This window comes from Globicephala melas, chromosome 12, assembly GCF_963455315.2.
Source record: "Globicephala melas chromosome 12, mGloMel1.2, whole genome shotgun sequence".
Classification (NCBI taxonomy): Eukaryota; Metazoa; Chordata; class Mammalia; order Artiodactyla; family Delphinidae; genus Globicephala; species Globicephala melas.
Window position 1 is genome coordinate 44,239,415 of NC_083325.1, and position 21,104 is coordinate 44,260,518.

Below are 21,104 nucleotides of genomic sequence, written 5' to 3' on the forward strand. Positions count from 1 at the left end.
GGAGTGGGCAGACCGCCTAAGCCACCCCTCCGGCCGGACCCCTGGACCCACCCCTACCCTCACCCCATATAAGGAAGCAGTTTACCCCCGCTCAGGGAAGCAGCAAGGGAACGTGTTACTTGTTTTTGCTCCCTCGTGCTGCAGCAGGAGCCCCAATAAAGCCTTGCCTGAATTTCTTGACCGGCCTCTTATCAATTTCCATTGATTAAGGAGGCCAAGAACCCTGGTTGGTAACTAGTTCTAACAGTGCTTTGCTTGAATCTGCTCCTTCCAAATGGTACTTTGTTTCCATCTTGAGGCAGAGCCTGAAGGTGGAGGAAAAGTCAAGACTCCTTTTCGGGGAATGGCGGCGGCGGCGGGGCGGGTGGGCGGTGGTGTGCAGGGCAGGATGGGGTGGGACAAAGTACACCCCAAGTCCTGTCCATTTTGCCTTCTTCCTCCTGTTTCAGCCTCTCCCCACAGTCTTTCCTTCCCTCCCCTTTAACCCACACTGTCTGCAAATGCTCGGAAGAGCAAGGGCATGTATGGTAATGGCTGGTTGAAGAGGGAGCTGGAACAGAAAACTGTATACATTTCAACTACTTTTAATCCTCACCTGCAATCCTACATATTTTAATCCTTATACTTGTGCTGGGTCTCCTAGCTCACTCTGGCCTCACTCCCACCTTCAGGTGCCCTAGAGTACACCCCTGTCACAGGGTGGCCCTGGCAGCTGGTCTCAGAGAACGTCATGGAGGGCCTGTTCTGAGACTTGGCTTCTCAACTCAACGGCCCCCCGGCCCTGCTTCCGTGTGATGATGGCGCCAAGGCCCGGCTGAGGGCAAGAGAAAGTCCCTGAGGGTGGTTCAGGATCGTGGCAGGTTCCCCCTGCAAGGCCCTGTCCACACAGGCTCGAGAACTAGCTGAGTTGAGGGTGAAGAGTAAGCCAGATTTGGGGTTGTTACCAACACTTCAACCACGAGCCTTTCATTCGTTTGACTCTATACATTTGTCCTGTTTTCCACTAAGGGCTGGAAAAAATGCCGGCAATTCTTTGGAAGTTTGATAGTACATAGTAGACTTCTGTTACAGTGTTGCCAAAAGTGTGACAGGCAAAGGCACCACTGATGGTGAAGATGCTACATGGACAAAATTTTTTAATCCAATAGCTAGAACTTAACAAGTAAAAAATATATATATAAACAGTATATTAAAGCCATAATTTCACAGATATTATTGCTTATGAGGAGAAGTTAAAAAAAAAGAAGAAAGAGATGCATTCACATCCATTTAAAGTAAAACACGAAGTAAACAAGAGTATTGGTAGTGAGCTGAGACTGCAAAAATGAAGAAGGTGGCAAGAAAACGGCACCCATTTTCACGGCTCCTGAACAGCAGCATGGTCTATCCAGTCCTTTAAAAGCACAGTTCACTACTCCTCCTGAAATACAGGCTACTGTCCCACTGGCCATCCATCTAAAAATACATGCTAATCCTTCCCCTGATAGCTATAAGCCCAGGTGCTACATCTCATAGGCCACACCTATGAGATGCAGGCTTGCTTAAGGTCCTTCTGTCCACTGTGCACCACCTATATCCTCTTTGATATTGGCAAGCAAGTGTGTGTGGGAATCAGTTGAGACTGATAGAAAATAGAACGTGTCCCTGACCACCTTCCCTTGACTCTGGGGATAGGAGTTGACCATGGGGGTGGCTTTGTACAATCAATACAAATCCCTGGCTATACAGATGCTTGTTCTGAACCGGCTCCTGAACTCTCCTTTGAGAGCCTGAAGTCAGGGACTGGGTATCAGGGAGAAAAGTAGAGCAGAGTAAATATGGCTTCTGCCCTGATCCTCACACTTTAAAATTTATACCTTGATTATGTGATAAAATTTTGGGATGAGCTGGATAAAGTGACTGCCAAAAAGGAATCATGATTTCTGGTTGATGCTCCCCAACATCTAGCCAGTTTATGGTCAATAATCCCATCTAGTAAGTTAACTCATGAGTTATCTAAGTATATGTTTTGCTTCCAGTTTACCTTGAGGGATACACCAAAAAGTTTCACGGTTCAAGGTCAAACATTTTTGGCTGCTTTACTAGCATTTTTAACATTGCTTTTATGGGTGCTTACTTGCTTATATCTGCCTAAAGTACTTTTCTGGATAAAGTTACATTGGCCCATGTTCTCTGGCAGAGAACTCGAGGGCCTTGACTGTCCATGCAATGAAGTGGACACTAAATTCTCACGTGAACAGAACTCCCCACATGTGCTCAGTGGACTAACGTCACTTGTGACTTACTTCATCTTATCTTTCCTATTTACATTTTCCACTTTAATCTCTCTCAGTGCCAAATTCTCTATATGAAAAATGAGATAATAAGCCTATCATGAGAATTTAAAAAGATGTATATAAACTGCTTTGTATTCTCTGGTACACATACTTAACATATTGTTAACAGTAGCCAACGTTTACTGAGGGCTGACCATGCACCATGACTTACTCTAAGCACTCTGCAAGTGTATTTAATCCTCATAGAACTCTATGAGGTTGGTGTTGGTATTACCCCCATTTTACAGATGAGGAAACTGAGGCCCAGAGATGTTAACAAATTTGACCAAGGTCTCCAATCTATCACAGGTAAAACTTGGATTTGAACCCAGGCTCCCCGACTCTGAGCCCGGGCTCTTAACCCCTACTACTATGGTAGCTACTCCACTAAAGCTATTTTTTTAAAAATAATTTCTGTTGTTTTTCCTATTATTTATTTATTTATTTATTTTCAGAGGCTGCATGCAGTTACATTTAGGGTCACTAACTTACCCAGAACTTCCCAGTTTTATAACTGAAAGTCCCATCTCTCAGGTTACCAGTCAGTAGTTTTATTATTATGTTGTTTATCTTTGCAGCAGGACCACTGCTTGTACATATAGATACCCTTGTGCAAATTAGGAAAAAGGGGTATTCACTTACATTCAACATACTTTTAATCTTGTATCCATTACATTTATGTAAACTACCTTAAATCCTTCATGGTAGAAGATGGGGTAAGAGAAACAAATATAGAAACAGACTTTCACACTGTATTTAACACATTAAGATCTATGGATAAGTATTAATACATGTGTTACCTTTATATCCTTGTTCTGTCTCCCTGAGATCAATTTTGGTTATTGGTTTGAAATCAGTATCCCATAATCGTATACACCCATCTCGTCCACCAGTGGCAAAGCCTTCTTCGCAAGCATACATGCTGAAGATTCCAGCCTGTTGATTAAGGCAGATAATACTCAATGCTGCAATCGTTCTAAACAGTCATTATAGCTGGATCTTGACGATAAAAATACAAAACAAAGCAAAAATAAAACAAAAAACAAATCTCTTGCTCTCTATTGAAATCCTGGCAATAGAACAAGTAGCCATTTTAGCTAGATTAAAAATTCATAATATCACTAAAGCAAACTAGTTCAAGTGCTCCTTTGCCACGATTAAACTAATAACAGGCTGTAAAAAAAATTCAGGAATTCCTTGGCTAAAGCAAATATAAAAATCATAAATTTCTTTCTGTGACAGCTAATCATTATAAAGACAATGGTGGCGGTGTTTCACATAAATTCCTTTTAAAACAAGTAAAGATATGCGGGCTAGGAACACAAACACTTCTATAGGGACGATGGTGACAGAAATGCATCCCAATGAGCTCAAGCACGCACCATCTGAGCCTAAATGGAAACATAAATTACACTTGTGTTAGCTTGTTAAGCATTATTTGAAGACGCTTTTCACCTCTGACGTGGTTTCACAACTTAAAGATGCTTTTCCATGGAAAATGTGTTACAAGAGTATAATGTTGACATAATATCCAGTGTAAAGAGAAATTAGGTTACTAACGCAGCTGTTTTTATGAATGAGGACCAATACTGACCTTTTGTTTCAAGAGCTGTTTCATAATTAGCGAAGCCAAGAAAACTGGTCTTCAACATACAAGACAGTGAAAGTTCTAAAATTTCATAGCTCTTTTGCTAAGAGTTGCTGAAACTTTTCTTCAGGTTCACAGTAATAGGGCAAAAAGCTAAAGGTCTGTTGAGTTTCTGATAACATTTTACCAAATTTCCATTTATTACAACAGGCTTTACCTTTCACATCATCTCCCCATTCTTCTGGTCATTTCTACTTTATCATCTATAGACACAGCAATATAACTATTTTAATATATGTCAGAATTCAGCAGAGTGCTCAGTCAAGTTTGTCCTTGTTCTTACAGAGCAGACCATCAAAAGAATTTATCAGTGGTTTTTGTTTGCATTTTAAGAAATTGTGATGTGGACATGGAGGTGACACTCTCTCACTCAGATGAGGAAAATCTACCTTATTAACCACTATAAAAATAACAGCTGTCTCCACCCTTGCTATTCAACATATAGGCCACAGGCCAGCAGCAGTAATGTCATCCCAGACACACTGAGTAACAGTCTGCATTTTTTTAACATCTTTATTGGAGTATAATTGATTTATACTGTTCTATTAGTTTCTGCTGTACAAAAAAGTAAAGCAGCTATACGTATACATATATCACCACCTCTCCTCCCTCTTGCGTCTCCCTCTCACCCTCCCTATCCCAACCCTCTAGCTGGTCACAAAGCACCAAGCTGATCTCCCTGTGCTATGTGGCTGTTTCCCACTAGCTATCTATTTTGCAGTTGGTAGTGTATATATATCAGTGCTGTCTAACTTCGTCCCAGCCTACCCTTACCCCTTCCCCGTGTCCTTAAGACCACTCTCTACGTCTGAGTCTTTATGCCTGTCCTGCTCCTAGGTTCTTCATAACTTTTTTTTTTAGATTCCATATATATGTGTTAGCATATGGTATTTGTTTTTCTCTTTGACTTACTTCACTCTGTATGACAGACTCTAGGTCCATCCACCTCACTATAAATAATTCAATTTTGTTTCTTTTTATGGCGGAGTAAAATTCCATTGTATGTATGTGCCACATCTTCTTTGTTCATTCAACTGTTGATGGACACTTAGGTTGCTTCCATGTCCTGGCTATTGTAAATAGTGCTGCAATGAACATTGTGGTACATGACTCTTTTTGAATTATGGTTTTCTCAGGGTATATGCCCAGTAGTGGGATTGCTGGGTCATATGGTAATTCTGTTTTTAGTTTTTTAAGGAACCTCCATACTGTTCTCCATTGTGGCTGTATCAATTTACATTCCCACCAACAGTGCAAGAGGGTTTCCTTTTCTCCACACTCTCTCCAGTATTTATTGTTTGTAGATTTTTTGATGATGGCCATTCTGGCCAGTGTGAGGTAATACCTCATTGTACTTTTAATTTGCATTTCTCTAATGATTAGTGATGTTGAGCATCCTTTCATGTGTTTGTTGGCAATCTGTATATCTTCTCTGGAGAAATGTCGATTTAGGTCTTCTGCCCATTTTTGGACTGGGTTGTTTGTTTTTTTGATATTGAGCTGCATAAGCTGCTTGTATATTCTGGAGATTAATCCTTTGTCAGTTGCTTCGTTTACAAATATTTTTGCCCATTATAAGGGTTGTCTTTTCGTCTTGTTTATGGTTTCCTTTGCTGTGCAAAAGCTTTGAAGTTTCATTAGGTCCCATTTGTTTATTTTTGTTTTTATTTCCATTTCTGTAGGAGGTGGGTCAAAAAGGATCTTGCTGTGATTTATGTCATAGAGTATTCTGCCTATGTTTTCCTCTAAGAGTTTTATAGTGTCTGGCCTTACGATCAGGTCTTTAATCCATTATAATTTTGTGTATGGTGTTAGGGAGTATTCTAATTTCATTCTTTTACATGTAGCCATCCAGTTGTCCCAGCACCACTTATTGAAGAGGCTGTCTTTTCTCCATTGTATATTCTTGCCTCCTTTATCAAAGATAAGGTGGCCATATGTATGTGGGTTTATCTCTGGCCTATTCTGTTCCATTGATCTATCTTTCTGTTTTTGTGCCAGTATCATACTGTCTTCATTATTGTAGCTTTGTAGTATAGTCTGAAGTCAGGAAGTCTGATTCCTCCAGCTCCATTTTTCTTTCTCAAGATTGCTTTGGCTATTTGCAATCTTTTGTGTTTCCATACAAATTGTGGAATTTTTTGTTCTAGTTCTATGAAAAATGCCAGTGGTAGTTTGATAGGGATGGCATTGAATCTGCAGATTGCTTTGGGTAATATAGTCATTTTCACAATGATTCTTCCAATCCAAGAACATGGTATATCTCTCCATCTGTCTGTATCATCTTTAATCTCTTTCATCAGTGTCTTATACTTTTCTGCATACAGGTCTTTGTCTCTGTAGGTAGGTTTATTCCTAGGTATTTTATTCTTTTTGTTGCAGTGGTAAATGGGAGGGTTTCCTTAATTTATCTTTCAGATTTTTCATCATTAGTGTATAGGAATGCAAGAGATTTCTGTGCATTGATTTTGTATCCTGCTACTTTACCAAGTTCATTGATTAGCTCTAGTAGTTTTCTGGTAGCATCTTTAGGATTCCCTATGTATAGTATCATGGTCATCTGCAAATAATGACAGTTTTACTTCTTCTTTTCTGATTTGGGTTCCTTTTCTTGCTTTTTCTTCTCTGACCACATTGGCTAAATCTTCCAAAACTATGTTTTATAATAGTCGTGAGAGTGGGCAACCTTGTCTTTTTCCTGATCTTAGTGGAAATGGTTTCAGTTTTTCACCATTGAGAATGATGTTGGCTGTGGGTTTGTCATATATGGCCTTTATTATGTTGAGGTAAGTTTCCTCTATGTGCACTGTCTGGAGAGTTTTTATCATAAATGGGTACTGAATTTTGTTGAAAGCTTTTTCTGCATCTATTGAGATGATCATATGGTTTTTCTCCTTCAATTTGTTAATATGATTTATCACATTGATGGATTTGTGTATAATGAAGAATCCTTGCATTCCTGGGATAAACTCCACTTGATCATGGTGTATGATCCTTTTAATGTGCTATTGGATTCTGTTTGCTAGTATTTTGCTGAGGATTTTTGCATCTATGTTCATCAGTGATACTGACAACCTGCTTTTTAACAAGATCTCCAGGAGATTCATAGGCACATTAACGTTTAAGAAATGCTGGTTGGGCTTCCCTGGTGGTGCAGTGGTTGAGAGTCCGCCTGCCGATGTAGGGGATACGGGTTCGTGCCCCGGTCCGGGAAGATCCCACATGCCGCGGAGCGGCTGGGCCCGTGAGCCATGGCCGCTGAGCCTGCGCGTCCAGAGCCTGTGCTCCGCAACAGGAGAGGCCACAACAGTGAGAGGCCCGTGTACCGCAAAAAAAAAAAGAAATGCTGGTTTAGAAGATGAAACTGACGATGAAATACTTCTAGTTTCTGTCAAGCTGGTACTGCTGAATTACAACACTAATCAGTCAATCGATAATTGAGACGAAAGCTAATTAAGTTATTAAGCTTTTGAAATATTAATTTCTTCCAGGTGAACAAAAATAAATAGGGAAATCCTTCATGAATGTTTAGTGAGTGTTCAGCAGAACTGGCTGATCTTAAAGCAACAGGGCAAAAATACAGAGATTTGTGACTTTTACTTATTTAATAAGTCATTCCCAAACTTCTATACGGAAATACTTACACTATGTGCTCCTTGAATGGTGCGGACTAAATTGAGCCCTTTCCAGACATAGATGTCGCCATTTAAAGCACCAGAGTAGGTGATGTCTTCTTTGGCACATGCAAGGCAAAGGATGGTCTGAAGATCCCCTGTTTTGCCAAATATCCCTCTTTTTGCAGTCAGGGCATTTCCACATAGTGTCCAAAACTAGAAAATAAGTGATAAAATAAATAGATCCAAAAAAAAGAGTATTCTGATGCATCTCATTATTGGTATTTATTTGCTAATGTTTCAATACATTTTACATAATTTACTATAGGTGCACTAGATACACATAATTTAACTTGTTTTGTTATAACGGCAGAGAACTGCAAAACATTTTAGCCAACTACTAGCAGTAAAAAAAAAAACTTATAACAATATTTTTTAAACTCTCAAAGTTCCAACATTCCAAAACTTTGCTAAATGTTTAATGTTCATTTTTTTGTTTAATTTCTTGTCAAGTTATAGCACTAGTATAGGTTCACTGTAGAGAAGTTTAGAAACAGAGAAAAGTGAAAAGAGGAAAATTGGAATTATTCACAACCTCCTGTTAACATGTTGATATATCTTCTAGGTATTTTTGTTGCACGTATATATATATGCATTTAGAAATAATTTCTAACTAAAAGTTACATAAATCTTCACTGTAGAAACATTACTCAGAAATGTTTCTAAATATAGGTTATATTTCATATAGCCAAATAACTGACTAGGCTTTTCAGTTTTAGTTGCATAATTTATTATGAGGGAGACTATAAGCATAAAGGTTGAGCTGCTTTATAGATAGCAGCAGGGAGACTCCCATGGTTATGTAGAAATTAAGTATTTCACTCTGACATATTTTCTTTCAGTATGTGAACTGGTATAATTTTACTGCCATGTACGTAGCCTCTCACAATTTATAAAGGCTCTTTACATGTGTTTAGTTATTTGATCTTCATAATACCCTTACGAATAGGCTAAGGCAGATATTATTATTACACCCATTTGGAAAGGAGAGAAAGAAGGCATAAGTGACTTGCCAAAGGTTCATCAGGGGTTATACATGAGAAAGTATTGAAATATTTGCCTTGAGAACTTTAAATCCAATGAAGAAGATACATATAAAACAAAAAAAGATCATTTGAAGGCAGCATATTCAGACTGCATACAAGTGGTAAGGAAATTTGAAGATAGAGAACCATGTTGAATTAACTGGAATGAACAAGAATAGGATTTGGATCATTGGTGAGGAAGAAACTGCATCGTGGTTTAGGAGAGCAGGGTTAGGTGAATCCAAGTGACAGGAAATGTGTGTGGAAAAATTAGTGACAACCCTAATATTCTGTGCCTGCAGGAGAGGAAAAATGACGGTCCCCCCAGAGTGGCTGGGTACTCGAGGAAGCAGTTCTAGATGGGTGCACCCCTCAGGAGGGCCAGGACTCAGGCAGCTGTGGAGGTGGTGGCCCTTGGGGAGAATGAGAGAAAGATGTGCCATCATCTGAGACTATACAAGATTCTTCTCTCATTAAGTATCAACTCTGGTGATTTGCTTCTTTGGCTATTACTGATTTTACAAAAAGGCACTAAAGTATACATCAAAAGAATAAGAACAATCTGGGGAAGGATAGTTAGGTATATGCCTTGGGAAAACATTTAAGTATTAACTTTGAACCTGAACAAACTATGAGACATAAACAACTACTGGTTGTACCTACATGCCAAAGAACTTGCTGTTACACGGTGATGCTTAAGGCAGACATTTATCCTTCTATTATCTCCCCATGCATGAAAGTTAAAGGAAGCGTAACTATTTGGTAATTATTATCCCTTTAACTTGGGATGTGTACTTTGGCCTGAGTTGTTGAAATATTTCTAGATGGACAACCACAAAAAAGAGAGACTTATCCCTACACAAAGATTTTTTCTGATGAAATCACCCAGTCAGATGGCATAATGTCAACATGAAACATTCCAGATAATCAGATGATTCTCTAAAAAGGCATATATAGCTGTAATGACAGGATAGGCATGAGAATTTCTGCAGAAAATGGCAAATCTGAGACATTATCTCTTCTTGAGAAGCACTTCATGTTTGGAAAACAGTGACAGATTAGGGTAGCAACACACCATTAACTCCACATCAAATGAAAGCACATTGTTTATCTTCTCCAATCTCCATTCACAGATTGTAATGCAAATTCTGTTAGAACTGGCAGGTACTTGGGAGCTCATCTGCCCCTAAGTAATCCCTGAGGTCCCTTCTGTCTGCGACTAAAGAATGGAGAAAGAACAATAACAGCCAACAAACCTGGTAGGCTCATTTCCTGTAAAACCAAGCAAGCAGAAAATGCTCAACTGCTACTGTTTTTCAAGCATTCATTTCAGATAATCATAATTTGCCTGTTTGCCAACACTGGGGATTGTAAAATGAGAAAGAATTTTACCCTAGCTACAAAAATTTCACGTAAAAATATTTTCTTGGGGGCTTCCCTGGTGGCGCAGTGGTTGAGAGTCCGCCTGCCGATGCAGGGGATACGGGTTCGTGCCCTGGTCCGGGAAGATCCCACATGCCGCGGAGCTGCTGGGCCCGTGAGCCATGGCCGCATCCGGAGCCTGTGCTCCGCGACAGGAGAGGCCACAACAGTGAGGCGCCCGCGTATCGCAAAAAAAAAAAAAAAATTTTCTTGGAGTGCATTAGAGATTCTGCATTCACCTTGTGACTGGAATGATTCGTTTGATGTTAGGCGGCTTTGGGGAAAAAAGGTGGGGGTCCTGGAATTGCATGTAGAAAATACAGATAGTGAAAATAATTTGTTAAAGCCTGCTGAAATTTGTTGTGGATTTCCTTCTAAACAAAATTAATAAAGAATAAAGAATGACATAATTAATAAAGAATCTGCATTTGCAGATTCTTCCATTTGAGGTAAAAATGCTTGTTTTTGCTTAGAAAAAATGCCTAGGTCTGCCAAAACACAATTAACAAATTTAACAGGACAAACAGCTCTAAGTGTTTTCAAATGAGGTTCCAGGGTTCTATCTGTCTCTGCTTTTAGAATCAACTGATTAAAGGAGTTAACCAAAGATGGAAAGAAACAGGGAAACTGGACGAATCTATCAATTAAAGCAGTTAATCTATTATCTTTGATAATCTGGTTTGGGGGTGGGGACTTAAGCCAAGATAGATCATTAAAGAAATAATTGCTAAGAGAAAAGAGCTTGTCAAAGGGAGCCAGAAACAGAGTTTAAATCTTATCTGTGCCACTATTTTTGTAGACCTAGGAAATGGGAAAAGAAATTAATATTATTGTGCCCCCTACTGGTTCCATACACTGTTTAATGTAACTCTTAACTTCAGGAGGTAGTTATCCCCACCCCCCTTTTTATCCTGTCTTTTTTGTTTTTGTTTTTTTGGGAAAGAAAGAAATTCAGTCTCGGAGATAAAATAGCTTTCCCAGAATCAAGTAGAGGGAGACAGAACCAGGATTCAAAGTCAAACAACCTCCTAGGTCTTGGCTTCCTCACTGTGGAATATGCAAGTTGGCTGAAGGCTCCCTGGTCAGGGTGCCAGACTTCCAGAGAGCCACCATGGAATAATGGAATCCGGCTCATCTTGAGCTCATGTATTTCTTTGCTTGTGGCTGAAAGAACAACTCAGTGCCTCTTCCATATGTTATGATCAGAAACTCATGCTAGCAGATATATATTATATCCTTGGTTAATTAAAAACTATTAAGGGAATTAAGATGTAATGGCTACCATGTATTTCATGGCCAAAATTTTTCAAAATATTTGTTCCCTTGGAAAGACAACTAAGATGTTCTTTGGTGATGAAAAAGTTGATAATCTGTGAACATGTTAATGGGCCAAGGACCCTTCTGCTCCCCAGACCTATGATTCGATGGGTGACCAGTCCCTGCCTATTAACTCCTGACTGAAGGGCAACCCCTTCCCTGGGTTCTGCTGCCTTCCAAGCCCACCCTACCAAACTCACCTATCCATTAAGGCTCAGCTCAAATAGCATCCCTTCCTGAACCACTTAACATTCCTCTAACCAGTTGGGATCTCTCTGTTATCCCTAGAGAATTTTGGTTTTGCCACTCTTACAGAATGTTCTATTTCAATGTTTTAATTGCTCAGTTTTAAGCAAACTGAAAATCGGGTCAGTTTTTATTCTATCACATGGTACAAACTCAACTAATGTTTATCAAATTTAATGAGTTTTCTAGTCTTTCAGTTGGACTGTATAAATTATGAGAAAGGATTATCCAACTACTGTTGAAGCAAAAAGTGCCTTCATTTCAGCAAACATAGCCTCAGGTTAAAATCAGCTCTCTGCACAAGGATTATAAAATGTTTATGAAGCCCTAAGGACATGTGACACCTTTGAAGAGTAGAACCTATAGACTTATCTTTTTGTCCCCTGTGTTTCCATTACTTTTTTCTTATTTTGGAAGAAATGCATGTTATTGTAAAATAATTTTAAAATAATGGGAAAATTTAAAAACTATCAACTCACTACGCAAGATAACTGTTTAATGTTTTGGGATAGTCTACCAATTTTTTCCTACACAAAAATATACTTTTAAAGTAAAAAAATCAAAGCCACAAATTTATCCCACCCAGAAGTAGACTGTAAATAGATCTTAAATATGTCCAATAATATTAAATAATCCTCTAAAATATGACGTATGATTGCACAGTATTTCTTCATATGGATATACCATATTTTATTTAACCACCTGAGGGCAGTTAGGGGGTTTCAGGTCATCTTTTGTTTGGTTTTATTTGCTAATGGTAAGTTATTCAGCAATGAACCAGTGCTTGGTTCATACTCCTAAGAATTTCCTTGGGATAAATTACAAGATATGACATTACTGGCTGTGCTTACTTTGGCAGCACATATACTAAAATTGGGATGAAATTACTGTTTCAAAGGGTATCAACATTTCTAAGGTAATTGACAGGTATTGCCAAATTTCTGGACTGAAAGACTATACTCATTTACCCTTCCACCAGCAAGGTTTGAGAGTGTTCATTCCCCAAATCTTTCCCAATACTGGATACATTTCAATCATCATTTTGATATATTAAAAACACTGTTATTTTAAAATGTCTATTCCTTAATTATTAATGAGTCAGCATTTTCATGTGTCTATTAGCAGACAATTGAGAAAAATAATGTGGACATTCTTTGTCCATTCTATAGATTTGCTAGAATTCTTTATATTTCAAGAACAAGCCAACATTCTATGCCTTGTTGCCTATACTTTGCTAGTTTGTGGTCTGCCTCTTTTGTTTCTTGGGGGTAGTGGGAAGGTAAACAGAATATTTTAATATTTGTATAGTTGAATCTATAGTATTATCCTTTGATGGAAGAAATTTTCATCTATTAGGGTGTGGGGAAGCCATTCTGGCTTATACATGATTTGGCCTGAATTTTATGTGAACTAGAACAGCCTGACATATGGCCTGTCAAACATACATTGTACATTTGCTTTAACCATTAAAGAAAAGAATGCATTATCCAGAAGTAAAGAATGTTCTCTTTGAACATAGGAGTAAATGCCTACCCTTCCACGATGCCCATGTTAGTACTCCTTCAAAGACAAAGTTCCCTTCCCAGAAGTCAAGGTCATGCTGACTCTCTGTGTATGTGCTAATCTGAAACTACACATCTCTGTTGAAAGCTTGAAGGAATGTACCCTGTCATGTTTGATGTATGTATGTCCTTTGTTCAGAGAAAATATAAAACTGTGTTGAAAACCATGTTTCTCCAGAGTGCTTTCTTCCTTGGTGGAGACTGCACTCCCGGGCCAGTCCTCAGCTTGGCTGAAATAAAACTCCCTTCTATTCCTTACTGTAGACTGTTTATTGGTTATTTGTGTCAAACACCTTTATGGCTTATTTGCTTTTACATTTAGAAACCCCTTTCTCCAACTTGAGAGAAATTAAATATTTACATATATATTCCTCTATTTTATAGTTTTTTTTAACATTCAACTCTTTAATTCATAAATAATTTATTTTAGTATATGCTATGAAGTAATGACATACAACTAGAATAATAAATTTTTCTAGTGCCCACTTGTCAGACGTACTATTATTATATTCTAAATTGTCATACATATTAAGGTCTATTTCTCAGCTTAGTTTCTTTTTTGTTGGTTTTTATTTATCCTTACCCCAGTCTTGTACCATTTTAATTTTTGAAACTTCATAATATGCTTTAGTAAATAGTAGTGCATTTTCCTTTTCATTATTGTTTTTTGTGCCAAGGTTCTTGGTTGTCTTTCATTCTCATAGATTAACTTAGAATAACTTAAAGGGAAATGCTGTCAGATAACAATAAAGCTTATAAAGATTTTCATTGAACTTGTATTAAATATAAATTAACTTGGAGATAAATAATGCATGTATCATTTTTACACTTCATGTCCGGAATCAATGTTGTCTCTCTCCATTTGCCCAGGTCTTCTTTTACATTCCTCTATAAAGTTCTATGATAGTTTTTAAATTAGGTCTTGCATATTTCTTGTTATGTTTATTTCTGAGCATTTTATCATGTGTCCCTTTCTAACCATTAAGTAGGAATAATGGGAAGGATCACGAAAAACTAGACTAAAAGACGAACAAAAGAACTGGGAAACAGGAGGAGTTGGTTGGAGGAGTAACACAGACATTTCCTCTGTTCACACAGAAATGCACCATTTTTGTAGCAGCAGAGGTCCACACATGCTCTGTTCCAGCAAGTAACCCTTACACTCTTTTCTTTATGGACTTTAACTTATATTATCTACAAACCTATAGACAGAAGATCCTGGGCCGTATCCCAGGGTCCAGGAGAAATTTTTGTTATGTCAGAGGAAAGGATGTCTATGGTGTTAATTTTGCTACCTGTGTAACAAAATAGAGAGGAGCAAATAGACAGAGGCAGGTCCTGCTCCACTAGTAATATTCCAGGCTGTGTAGTCTACAGGAAGCTAGGCATTTAAAAGCCAATGGCCCAGGTAGGTTTGTACTATATATCGCTCTCCTTCTAGGTCCATCACAACATGGCATCTTTCTTCTAAAAGAACATATCAACATATCAAAAAGTTTTGACATGCAATATGTATAAACATTCACAATGAAAAAACTTAATTCACAAAATTAAAATCAGAACTGTTTTAAAACATGCAATCCTAAAAGTATTATGAGTCTTCTGTCTTTTATATATATATATATATATATATATATATATATATATATATATATATATATTGCGGTACGCGGGCCTCTCACCGCCGTGGCCTCTCCCGTTGCGGAGCACAGGCTCCGGACGCGCAGGCTCAGCAGCCATGGCTCACGGGCCCAGCCGCTCCACGGCATGTGAGATCTTCCCGGACCAGGGCACGAACCCGCGTCCCCTGCATCGGCAGGCGGACTCTCAACCACGGCGCCACCAGGGAAGCCCTTCTGTATAATATTTAATTAACATAAAGTTTCCTTTTCAGCTGCCTGCTGAGCACTTCGCTTGATTGTTGTTATACTGCATTTCTAAACGGGAGGCCCATCAGCTGATGTTAGTGTGCTCTGGGATCAGAGATGCAGGTAAGAAGCCTCCAAATTTAAGGGGAAAAAAGCAGTTTGAAGCAGTTTCTCAACACCAAATTATTTATATAAACATCTGGAATTATTTTCATACAAGGTACCAAAATTTCTTTATAATAACTACTTTACCTTTATATGTTTCACTCCACAGCTAACCACTCTGTTCGGCTGATATGGATCCCAGGAAATATCAAAAATCTGTTTAAAAAAGATAAAAAGTTGCTCTGTTCAGCATTCATGTGTTTTTGCTTTCTTTCAGATACTGTCCAATTGCCAAGACTCTATCCTAACATTCAGAGCACAACGTTACCTACCCAAATGGAGTACTTGGCTATGGAGATGAGTCAGGAATTGCTAATACACATTTTAGCACCTTGTGTCTACTTACCTTAGTCCTGAATGAATAAGTAATAATTAACCACAATCACTGAGAACTGGTATCACATTTTTAACTTCGTCCATCCAAGGTAAATAAACTGTGATGATTTAGGATAGTTTTTTGATCAAATTTTTGGTGGCTCTCCACAATGCTAATAACACACTTTTGAGATAGCTTTACAGTGAAAACAAAGAGAATGGCAATTGTTTAAAGTGCATATTCCCCCAGCCCATGTCAGAGATTCTGATTTAGTGGATCAGAAATTAGGTCCAGGCACATGCATTTTAAAACACAGTCCAGGAGATTCTGATGCAGGTGGTCCATGGACCACATTCTGTGAAGCTCTAATAGAAAGAAGGACCAATTGTAGGGGCAGAGACTAGACTAGAGAAAGAGGCTGCTAACCTCTCATCAAGTAGGAAGCTATTGCTCCAATCATCAGACAAAGAAGGAGAACCTTTGATTAGGCAGAAAGGAACAAGTATTGACCACAGAAACAGCTCTGAAGAAAGAACACTTGGTCTAAGGACCAAGTATGAATAAGGTCCAAGTACCCATTTTATCTATGCAAGCTCAGGCAAGTCTTAGCATCTCTAACCTTAACCTCATCATCTCTAAAATGAATGAATGACACCATCTCAGTTCTGTTGTGAGGTCAATTAAGATAATGTATGTACGATCATCTTGCAGACTACAAAGCACTGATTATACAAATTAGTGCTAGGGGCTAAGTATTTTAGCCACTAAAATAATCTTGAAAATAATCATTTGCCCATAAGTAACCAATAATAATTCATACTGTCAACAACAATAAAGAGTAAAACTGTGTGATACAAATTATGGAGTCTGGGAGAACAGTGTTCTAAAAGCAGTATGTCATTAAAACATTCTAGGCTCTTAAAATTACAGAGTTCTCACTAGATAGCACTGTACTTTTTACAATCTACTCGTAACTGGAAAGTGTACAGTTCATCAGCAAAACAACAGGAAATTCATGTATAGATCCAGTCCAATTCAACCACTTTGGAAGATAAGATATAATGGGATCACAGAACAGCAGAAACAGTAATATCCAATATGCAAGGTATGAGCAGGAAACAAGATGGTAGAGTAGAAGGACTTGAGCTCACCTCCTCTCATGAAAACACCAAAATCACAACTAACTGCTGAACAACCACCTACAAAAAAGACTTGAACCTACCAAAAAAGATATTCCACACCCAAAGACAAAAAAGAAGCCACAACAAGACAGTAGCAGGGGCACGTTCATGATATAATAAAATGCCATACCCACTGGGTGGGAGACCAAAAGCTGGAAAATAATTATATCACAGAGGTTCTCCCACAGGAGTGAGATCTGAGCCCCATGTCAGGCTCTCCAGCCTGGGGGTCTGGCATTGGGAGGAGGAGCCCCCAGAGCATTTGGCTTTGAAGGCCAGTGGGACTTGAGTGCAGGAGCTCCACACGACTGGGGGAAATAGAGACTCCACTCTTGGAGGGTGCAGACAAGGTTTCATATGCACTGGGACCCAGGGCAAAGCAGCGACTCCATAGGATCCTGGGCCAGACCTACCTGCAGGTCTTGGAGGGTCTCCTGGGGAGGCAGTGGTTGGCTGTGGCTCACTGTGGGGGCAAGGACACTGGTAGCAGAGGCCCCAGGGACCCCTTATTGGAGTGAGCTCTCCCAGATGTTGCCATTTTGGCACCGAGATCTGGCCCTACCAAACAGTTTGCAGACTCCAGTGCTGGGATACCTCAGGCCAAACAACCAGTGGTGGGGGTAGGGGGGAAACACAGCCGCACCCATCAGCAGACAGGCTGCCTAAAGTTGTCCTGAGCCAACAATCGCCTATAAATTCACCCCTTGACATGGCCCTGGACATCAGAGGGACAAGACGCAGCTCCACCCACCAGTGGGCAGGCACTAATTCCTCCTACAAGAAAGCTTCCACAAGCCCCTGGACCAACCTCACCCACCAATGGGCTGACACCAGAAGCAAGAATTACAATCCTGCAGCCTGAGAAACAGAGACCACAAACACAGAAAGTTAGACAAAATGAAATGGCAGAGAAATACATTCCAGATGAAGGAACAAGATAAAACCCCAGAAGAACAACTAAGTGAAGTAGAGATGGTCAATCTACCTGAAAAAGAAGTCAATCTACCTGAAAAAGAAGTCAATTTACCTGAAAAAGGAGGGCATGGCATGATATATTTAAAGTGATGAAAGGCAAAAACCTACAGCCTACAAGAATACTCTACCCAACAAGGCTCTCATTCAGATTCAGTGGAGAAATCAAAAGCTTTACAAACAAGCAAAGGCTAAGAGAATTCAGCACCACCAAACCAGCTTTACAACAAATGCTAAATGAAATTCTCTAGCCGGAAAAGAAAAGGTCACAACTAGAAACAAAAAAATTACGAATGGGAAAGCTCACCGGTAAAGGCAAACAAACGTACAGTAAACGTAGGAAAACATCCACACACAAATATGATATCAAAACCAGCAACCATGAGGACAGTACAAATGCAGGATATTGGAAATGCATTTGAAATTAAGAGACCAGCAACTGAAAACAATCTTGTATATATATAGACTGCTATATCAAAACCTCATGGGAGAAATGTCTATTTAGGTCTTCTGCCCATTTTTGGATTGGGTTGTTTGATTTTTTGTTATTGAACTGCATGAGCTGCTTGTAAATTTTGGAGATTAATCCTTTGTCAGTTGCTTCATTTGCAAATATTTTCTCCCATTCTAAGTGTTGTCTTTTGGTCTTCTTTATGGTTTCCTTCGCTGTGCAGAAGCTTTAAGTTTCATTAGGTCCCATTTGTTTATTTTTATTTTTATTTCCATTTCTCTAGGAGGTGGGTCAAAAAGGATCTTGCTGTGATTTATGTCATAGAGTGTTCTGCCTATATTTTCCTCTAAGAGTTTGATAGTTTCTGGCCTCCAAAGAAGATATACAGATTGCCAACAAACACATGAAAGAATGCTCAACATCATTAATCATTACAGAAATGCAAATCAAAACTACAATGAGATATCATCTCACACCGGTCAGAATGGCCATCATCAAACAATCTAGAAACAATAAATGCTGGAGAGGGTGTGGAGAACAGGGAACACTCTTGCACTGTTCGTGGGAATGTAAATTGATACAGCCACTATGGATAACAGTATGGAGGTTCCTTAAAAAACTACAAATAGAACTACCATATGACCCAGCAATCCCACTACTGGGCATATACCCTGAGAAAACCATAATTCAAATAGAGTCATGTACCAATATGTTCATTGTAGCTCTATTTACAATAGCCAGGACATGGAAGCAACCTCAGTGTACATCAACAGATGAATGGATCAAGAAGATGTGGCACATATATACAATGGAATATTACTCAGCCATAAAAATAAATGAAATTGAGTTATTTGTAGTGAGGTGGATGGACCTAGAGTCTGTCATACAGAGTGAAGTAAGTCAGACAGAGAAAAACAAATACCGTATGCTAACACCTATATGTGTAATCTAAGAAAAAAAAAGGTCATGAAGAACCTAGGGGTAAGATGGAAATAAAGACACAGACCTACTAGAGAATGGACTTGAGGAAATGGGGAGGGGGAAGGGTAAGCTGTGACAAAGTGAGAGAGTGGCATGGACATATATACACTACCAAATGTAAAATAGCTAGCTAGTGGGAAGCAGCTGCATAGCACAGGGAGATCAGTTCGGTGGTTTGTGACCACCTAGAAGGGTGGGGTAGGGAGGGTGGGAGGGAGGGAGATGCAAGAGGGAAGAGATATGGGAACACAGGTATTGTATAACTGATTCACCTTGTTATAAAGCAGAAACTAAGACACCATTGTAAGGCAATTATACTCCAATAAAGATGTTAAAAAAAACCAAAACACCTCATGGGAACCACAAACCAAAAATCTACAATAGATACGCACACAAAAAATAAAAAGCAATGCAAACACAACACTAAAGATGGTCATCAAATCACATGAGAACAAAAGAGAAAGAGAAGGAAAAATACCTACAAAAACAAATCCAAAACAATTAACAAGATGGCAATAAGAACATACATATGGATAATTACCTTAAGGGTAAATGGATTAAATGCTCCAACCAAAAGACACATGCAGACTGAAAGTGAAGGGATGGAAATATCCCATGTAAATGGAAATCAAAAGAAAGCTGGAGTAGCAATACTCACATCAGACAAAATAGACTTTAAAGACTGTTATAAGAGACAAAGAAGGACACTACATAATGATCAAGGGATCAATCCAAGAAGAAGATATAACAATTGTAAATATATATGCACCCAACATAGGAGCACCTCAATATATAAGGCAAATGCTAACAGCAGTAAAAGCAGAAATCGACAGTAACACAGTGATAGTGGCTTTAACACCCCAGTTTACATGAATGTACATATCATCCAGACAGAAAATCAATAAGGAACCACAGGCCTTAAATGACACATTTGACCAGATGGACTTAATTGATATTTATAGAAAGCAGCAGAATAAACATTCTTCTCAAATGCACATGGAACATTCTCCAGGATAGATCACATGCTGGGCCACAAATCAAGCCTCAGTAAATTAAAAAATACTGAAATCATATCAAGTATCTTTTCTGACCACAACACTATGAGATTTGAAATCAATCACACACACACACACACACACACACACCAAAACTGTAAAAAACACAAACACATGGAGGCTAAACAATATGTTACTAAACGAACAAAGGATCACTGAAGAAATCAAAGAGGAAATAAAAGAATACCTGGAGACAAATGACAATGAAAAGATGACAATCCAAAAACTATGGGACACAGCAAAAGCAGTTCTAAGAGGGAAGTTTATAGCAATACAATCTTACTTCAGGAAACAAGAAAAATTTCAAATAAACAACTTAATCTTACACCTCAAGCAACTAGAGAAAGAACAAACAAAACCCAAAGTTAGTAGAAGGAAAGAAATCATAAAGATCAGAGCAGAAATAAATGAAAAAGAAATGAAGGAAATGATAGCAAAAATCAATGAAACTAAAAGCTGGTTCTTTGAAAAGATAAACAAAACTGACAAGCCTTAAGCCAGTCTCATCAAGAAAAAAAGGAAGAGGGCTCAAATCAATAAAATTAGAAATGAAAAAGGAGAAGTTACAACTGACACTACAGAAATACAAAGGATCATAAGAGACTACTACAAGCAACTATATGCCAATAAAATGGACAACCTAGAAGAAATGGACAAATTCTTAGAAAGGTATAGCCTTCCAAGACTGAACCAGGAAGAAATAGAAAATATGAACAGACAAATCACAAGTACTGAAATTGAAACTGTGATTAAAAATCTTCCAACAAACAGAAGTCCAGGACCAGATGGCTTCACAGGTGAATTCTATCAAACATTTAGAGAAGCCTTAACACCTATTCTACTGAAACTCTTCCAAAAAATTGCAGAGGAAGGAACCCTCCCAAATTCATTCTATGAGACCACCAT

The 21,104-nt window shown here is 38.6% G+C and overlaps 1 protein-coding gene across 2 annotated transcripts in view; it reads right to left on the bottom strand.

Moving 5' to 3' along the window:
• The window catches only part of EML6 (EMAP like 6), a 320,217-nt gene that overhangs the window by 152,758 nt on the left and 146,355 nt on the right, over positions 1-21,104 (bottom strand). For both annotated transcript variants that reach the window (XM_060309467.1, XM_060309466.1), the window contains exons 5-7: positions 15,330-15,398; positions 7,608-7,793; positions 3,116-3,251 (exon numbers count right to left, since the gene is read on the bottom strand). In XM_060309467.1, coding sequence (XP_060165450.1) covers positions 3,116-3,251; positions 7,608-7,793; positions 15,330-15,398 — 391 coding nt within the window. The remainder of the gene's footprint in view (positions 1-3,115; positions 3,252-7,607; positions 7,794-15,329; positions 15,399-21,104) is intronic.